General features: G+C 43.1%; 1 protein-coding gene across 1 annotated transcript in view; it reads right to left on the bottom strand.

The window, feature by feature from the left end:
* Positions 1-7,500, bottom strand: part of LOC137970642 (dynein regulatory complex protein 10-like) — a 10,695-nt gene that overhangs the window by 458 nt on the left and 2,737 nt on the right. The window contains exons 3-4 of the mRNA XM_068817167.1: positions 7,110-7,181; positions 1-1,170 (exon numbers count right to left, since the gene is read on the bottom strand). The exon at positions 1-1,170 is cut by the window's left edge and continues 458 nt beyond it. Coding sequence (XP_068673268.1) covers positions 877-1,170; positions 7,110-7,181 — 366 coding nt within the window. The 3' untranslated portion in view covers positions 1-876. The remainder of the gene's footprint in view (positions 1,171-7,109; positions 7,182-7,500) is intronic.

The raw sequence follows: 7,500 nt of genomic DNA, 5'->3' as shown, positions 1-7,500 counted from the left end.
TGGCAGAACGAACAGACGTTTGTAACACATCACAATTTCCCGGTCATTGAAAATAAAAACCAGCGATTCTAAAATTCATTACTTGGTACGAACGTTTTTTCTTTGAAAAATATTCAAATCATTTGATCGCAAAGATTCTGTCCCTTTAACTTACCCTTTAGTAGGAGAAGTTTTTAAAAGTGCGGCCAAGTTGTTAAATGTACAAAATAGTTCAAATTAGTATTTCAAGGTAGCGCTGGTCTAAAACGGAAATTACAAGCAACACGCCGTATGGTCACTCGAGTTCTTTTCAAGTATTTACACTTCTAATGACTGTGGGAAGAGTTATTCAACCATCCTCGAGTGGGTTCCAATTGATTTAATTCGAACTGCAAACGGATTTTTTTCACACTAGATGGTCCTAGGCCACCCTGCTAGCAGAGCCTTTCTTTTGCTTGCTCGATTTTGGCATTCTCGAGAAAGGCTCTGCATGAATCGAGTAAGATCTTTATTGAATATGCGCTGCATGTTGCCAGGATACAGTCTCGAACCCAAGCCTAATATGCCAGATCTCGCCGCCATCTTGGTTTTTTGTGGTACAGCGGGCTCAATTTGTCACTAAACGGACGCTCGCACTACAAAAAACCGGTTTGACGAGAGAAAACAAGATTGACTAGTCCAGAAGCTCGGGCTGCGGCGGCTTCAAAGAGTTGACGCGATTCGGGCAGAGTCTCCTTTTCTCCTCCTCAGTAAAGAAAAAGACAAAAGGAGGCTCTGCTCGCAGGGTGGTCCAAGGCGAGGTCCTGTGTTAAAATCCGTCCGTCTACCAGCGGTACTACAATATTCCTTTCGCATAACTCTTCTATACTTCACTGGGTAAAATACACTATTATATCGCTATCTCTTTTTCTTCTTTCCACCACTTTTCTTTCCTTTCTTTCCTTTACCCTTCTTCTTTTTACTCTTAAGCGCTTTCCTTGCTTTGTGCGCTCGCCAAAGCGATTGTATTAACCTAGCAGCACGAATTTTGAGGTTTAGTTCTCTTTCGGCGGCCTCAGCTTTTTCCTTCGCTATCCGCCGAGCTTCCATGATTTCTAGATACTCTTTCTCCAATGTCTTGAACCGCTCCTCAAGCTCACTTAGCTGTCTTTTTTCTTCGGTGTAAATGGCGTCTAAAGCATCGAATTCGTCCTGCAAGAAACCATTTTCTTATAAATCCAACTCGTTCATGTTTGACACAAACATCAGGACTCTCGGGAAAACAAAACTAACTGTTTCTCTCGGGACCATACATAAAGTGTATATTGTAAGAGTTGTAGTATAGAGCGAGTTTCAATCGAGTGTCGTAAAACCAAAAAACCAAAGTAATTACTTTAGCCAATCAAAAAGGACTGAGACAATCCGGTAAATCAATCAAAACTCGAAGTAATTACACGTAGACGACTCAAAGCGCGGGAAAATGTGCACGCGCGAGCCAAGATTGGTTTTGGTTTCACTTCTGATTGGCTAAAAAAGTGCCGCGAGAACTTTGAACCAATCACTGAGTGGCGTAATCATAAACCAAAGCAATTCGCTAATTACTTTCGACACTCAATTGAAAACCGCTCTATTATTCAGTTAGTTGATTGGTTTTAGTCTTAAGTAATTTCAAAGAGGCTCAACGTCAGGTCCACGATGGCGGTGGGCCATCATGGAACCCAGAAATTCTTCTAGTATCTAACCTGAGTACTAAAAATCGTCCATAGTAATGAGGATGTCGCTTTGTCGCTCATTTTCCAGCCCACCTGTCGCCTATATGGCTAGAGACAAATGTCGCTGTTGTTTTTTCGCTGCAATGCAATTGTCGCTGTCGCTGTCGCTTTTTCGCTACAATACAAATGTTCCCTAAACGTGCTTAATTTCTGCGTCCTGTAATTTTGTTTCATTTGTATCGATAATCAAATGGTGACAAGTGAAATTAGGGAATATAAAGGCTCGGGAAATTATTTGATTTTGGACGAAACGCGCGGGGAATTATTCCCTAATTTCACGAGTAGACCATTTGATTAGCTATTAACATCATGGGTGATAAATTAGGTTCATAAGACGCCATTTTGCCACATGTGAAACCATAAATTAACGCTGAAATTTCGGGCGAAAAATAAAGAAAAATTTGACACCGATGTTATTAAAAGAGTAAACGCCTGTAAAAACTTCCTTGTTTTTAATAGAAGATCAACCACTTTAGTTTCTAATGACTCTAATGGCTACACAACCTCCCACGCAGACTCTCTTTGGGATTCATCTCCCCTGGGAGCGTCAATGCGTCAAAATTCTTCTAAAAGGGACGAAGCCTTTTCAAATATTTCTCAGAAACATTAATTTTGTTTCCTCGGTTGTTTATGCATTTGAACTCTGCGATTCAAAATGTGAGTGCTTAGAAAGGGTATGGTGTCGTTTCATCTGCTAGTAAAATTGAAGTCTCCGTGAAAATATATAAATATATATACGAATACAAATATTAAAGTACTGCGAGTGTATTTGAACTGCACGAGAACCATTACAGGTTCCTTCAAGCGCAATGAACACCACTAGATCCATTACATTTAAGCTTGAAATTATCAAACTGTTTTTGGCGATGATCGTCTCTAACAATTGATTTAACGTTTTTGTTTTAGGAACCGATCGTTCGTACGCAGTGTTTCTTCGATTTTAAAAATAAAGCAAACCTTAAATCTTTTCAACCGAAGGACTACAAGAAATGGGGTTATTCAAACGAAACAGTGCGGAAAGAAATGTAAATATGATATCAATCCCAAGCGAACGCCACAAATAGATTTGAACCACACGGGAGCAAAATGCTTCAACAATACGAATTCTACCGTACTCATTCTGTGAAGGGCCGCAAACATCTAAGCTAAAGCATGAAATTTATACTCTCCAGTTTCTCTTTGATAAGAATGTAAGTCAGCCCAATGCACGAAGCCTATCTTCTTGCAGTTTTCTCAGGGTCTAAAGTGCACTTCCAGAATCTGGAAGTCCGTTGTGATTGGTTCTCTCCTACTCACATTCTCGTTCCCAGGGCCGCGATCCTTTTGGCCAGCGCCGCGGATTGAGAGCACTGGCAAACTGGAGGGTTCCAATAGACCTTTTTGCAGATACGGCGGCCATTTTGTTTTCTATTGTTTCAGGGTGTCAGGGTGGCTTAGTGGTTATCTATCGGGCCTCCCACCACTGCGAGCCGGGGTTCAATTCTGGCCTCAGCCAGCATGTGGGCTGAGTTTCAGTCGATCTCAACCTGATTCGAGGGTTTTTCTCCGGGTACTCCGGTTTTCCTCCCTCATCAAAATCGACTCACAGCTAATTAACATCTAGCTGTGGTGCTGTGCTCCGACATCAAACATGAGCTGTATAGCGGCAGCCAGAGGCGCCTTTGTATGCTTTCAGCCCGATGTCGTGAGCCGCGCCCTTCGCAATTCAGTCCTTGACTGCAAGTAAGGGTGATTAGCACTAGCAATATTTATATTTATATATAATAGACCTTTTTGCAGATACGGCGGCCATTTTGTTTTCTATTGTTTCGAAAGACATTATGGGATGCTCAGGGGGCAAATTAATATGTATTTGCCCCCTGGGCATCCAATAATATCTATTTGAAACAATAGAAATCAAAATGGCCGCCGTATCGGTAAAAAGGTATATTCAACAGTCCGCGATTTACGGACTTCCGGTCGTTCTGCACAGTCTCGACTTTTCTCAAAATGGCGGACCAAGCCAAACCGATCTTTTCCGCGTGGCGTTAAATAGTAGAATGGAAATTCTAGATTTAAGAGACAAACCCAGGCTCTCTCTCTTTTCCTCCCAGAGCCTGGGAACGAGGTTGTTAAGCGACATCACATTGAAAGAAAAGAAGTTCGAGCCTTTGATGCTACCTGCGTTAAACGCAATCCGATCGTGGTAATTGTTCCTCGCTGTAGCATCACCGAAGACCAGATTCGGCCGAACGATTATCTATGAGTAGTTAGTTGCCTTCGAGAAGAAAGGGAATTTGTTCAAGAAAAGGGCTTCAAACAAGTATTGCGTCATTATTTCTGAAGAACAAGCTCTGTCTTCTCACTTCAGATTTTACGATTGATAAGTCGTCCGTTCTAAACTTGTCCTTGAGAGTTGTGAACGAACATCACACCGTCGAAACTTGCCAAAACACTCCAACATTGAATTTAGCATTTATTCTGCAAATCCGGCAAAAATCTGAGGCCTCTCTCTGCTTAGCTTTCCTGCCGCTCTTTTTACTGGGCTTCTTTAGAGCGTCGCTCATTAAATTAAAAATAAATACAGTAGTTTTTCTGCGGTTTCCTTTCCGAAAAGTTGATTGAACGCGACATGCACATAAATATTCCCACGCCATGTATTACCGTTGGTTATTTGAGTGTTTATTTACATTAGCAATAAAAAAGGCGGAGTCATCTGTCATATCACTTTCACTAATTAGATTAGCAGATTTGTTGATTCTGAACGCGTCGGCTACAGCAACGGGTGCAGTCCCTTCTCTTTCTCTCCTTTTCCCAAGCCTCCCTTGGTCATTTTATTTGTTTGCGTGACAAAACACGACCGCCTCAGAAAAGCGGGCCACTCGACTGATCTATTAGTCCGGCAGCCAAACGCTTATTTTCTACATAAGCTTGCAAATACTTTTTCGCGTCTGCTCACATGAACTACGCCCGATATGGTCTCTACTATCTGCGTTCAATGGAAAGCTCAGGGCAAGAAGAGCTCAAAGTTCATGAAAGGCGAGCACGTGATGCACCATGTCCCAGGGCTATGGAACGGCATTTGGCGTGACATTTTCATCGAGACAACTTTCATGCGCTATGCTATGGTCATGGTCCCGGTGGGATTATTGAAATCACCTTGAAGCCTGAAAATCTCAAGACATGGGCTCTTGGTCTACACATCTGCAGTCGCGTGGAGCAGGACATTGCTCAGCCTTGTAGGAAAGAAGCAAGACATCACTCAGGAAGCACACAAAGAGGAGATGAAGGCAAGGATCGTGTCGGATGGTGCTGACCGACAAAGCATCCGAGACAAGCTCAAGCTGTGTATTGATCCGTTTGATCCCACATCAAATCCACCAACTATCGTGAACATTGTGAGTAGTTAAATGGCGAATGACACAGTAAATGTTCAAGACGCAGTAGCAAGTGGTACCAAGCAAACGCAAGAATTCGAGAAAGGCTGGCCAGAAGGTTTCCGGAGTACAATTTCAGAGAAAGTCAAGACTGTTTCAGACGGTAGAAGCAAATCAAGGTTGGGTCGCAGAAGGTATACGATACTTCAGTGATTTACAGAAGAGTGATAGGCATCCAAGCAAGTTCAAGGGACATTGATATCAAGAAAGTATTAAGTCATGAGCTAGCTCCTGTGCCGACGTCAATGTTTCATGATTCTGGTGCAATGAGAATCTGAAAAGCAAAATCGGACTTAAAGAAGCGGCTTGCTAAAGAAGCGTCATCGTGATGCAGTACGTCCAATGTTGCAGCAAGTGTGCTGGATGGCTCTGCTGTGCTGTGGGTTGTCCATTGGCCAGCTACAGGTGTCATCGCCGACTCGGTGGAGAATTTCAAGGGTTTCCTATTGAAGAAACTACTTGATTCAGATGTTTACTTGACCTTCGACAGATATCGCGAGTACAGCACCAAGAGTGTAACAAGAGACGCAAGAGCATGTGAGGCAAGCAGGGTGTATCAGCTCACAGAAAACACGCCTCTTCCCTCACAGAAGGCTGTGCTAACCGTTTCGTCTAACGAGAAGCAGTTGATGTCCATCATTTGCAGCAGCGTTATCAACGATGAGCAATTCCATGCTCAACATACTACCAGGAACAAGCTGGTTATCAAAGGCAGCGACGATGTCCCAACCGAGATCCACAAGGGGTTGTCATTACAAGGGAAGATATTGCAACATCTCACGAAGAGGCAGATACCATCATTGCCCAACAAGCTATCATGTGTGCAAAGGAGCATTCTGATGCTACAGTGGTTGCAGACGACACAGATATGTTTATCCTGCTCCTCTTTCATTATTTGAATGAACGCCTTACTTGTCCAATGTTTATGATCTCATCGATTCAGCAAAGATCACTCATCGACATTAAGGTCACTGTGCAAGCCCACCGAAGTATCATACCTGGTTTACCAGCAGCCCATGCGCTATCGGGGTGCGACACTGTACCTACATACTTTATGATTGGCAAAGGAACTGTCTTGAAGAATCTCATTGCTTCTCCCAACTCGTTGTCGCTGTTTGGCTGCCTAGATGCGCCGCTATCTGACGTCGTTGACCAGGCAACAAAGTTTATCGGTGCTTGCTACGGCAACCGAGTAGCCGAGGAGACGATGTCTGATATCAGATACAAGATCTTGACAACGAAGTTTGGAAATACAGCAACTTCAGCCCTTAAGATACAAGCACTGCTGCCTACTACAGAAGCTTTTGTAGAGAACGTGAAGAGGTCCCACCTTTAGACGGGCACTTGGAAAGCAGCACTGTCCCTCGATCCACTTGCTCCTGATCCAGTGGAATATGGATATGTGAGACACAAACCTTCCAAGACGTTGCTTCCAACAACTGTGCCCGACGGTGTTACATTGGCACCAGATGAAATCATGACCCTGATCAAGTGCAACTGTGAAGGCGCCTCAGCATGCAGAAACATGAGGTGCAGCTGCAGCTGCAGCAAATTGCCGTGCACTCTGTTTTGTAAGTGCAATGCTGCAGATGAATGGCTAAACGAACTTACCAAGACGGTAGCTATACCAAGAGAGGTCACCGATTAACTGTTAAGTCTTAAGAGATGCAGACGTCTTCAAGAATAATGTCAGAATCAAGGAATGGTGCTATCAACTGATGACTTAAATTAGAGTACTGTTTTATTTACTTTGGCAAAATGAAAAGATGAAAAGATGTTGCTTTGTCGAAATTAAAAATGGATTATCGCTACCGCAAATTGTTGCTTTTTTTCCCCGTCAGGTTCTGTCGGCAGTTGGTGTTCTGGACCAAGATTGTCGCTACATTTTTTGCAATTTTGGAGCGATGTCGCTTGTCGCCAAAAACCCTTGGAAGGCCTCAGTAATGGAAAATCTTGTTATTACCTGCCGCTCTCCCATGTCTGTGTCATACTTCTGAATCCAGTTCTCAACTTCTGTTTCTATCCTGTACTTACGCTACAAGGGAAAGTGAGAAAAAAGGAAGATATCCTATATAATCTCATTTATTAAAAACTAGATCATTGGATAATGCCGCTAGAGACTTGATTCAGGCCTAGCCATCATGGTATACAAGCTATTACCGTACACCAATCAGTAACTGTGTGCTGGAAGATTTATCCATCATTTGCAAGTGGAATACTATCATTATTCCACTTGCGCTTGTTGGAACGAGATGATTATAGCCAACTCCGAGCCACACACTTTGTTGGCTACCTCTCAGTGAGGGAATACATGTAGGTTGGATAAATCTGAACCCACCAGGTCTATCCCTGAT

The sequence above is a fragment of the Montipora foliosa genome, chromosome 9 (assembly GCF_036669935.1).
Source record: "Montipora foliosa isolate CH-2021 chromosome 9, ASM3666993v2, whole genome shotgun sequence".
NCBI classification, from domain to species: domain Eukaryota; kingdom Metazoa; phylum Cnidaria; class Anthozoa; order Scleractinia; family Acroporidae; genus Montipora; species Montipora foliosa.
Note: the sequence above shows the minus strand (reverse complement) of the source record. Positions and strands in the feature narration are given on the sequence as shown.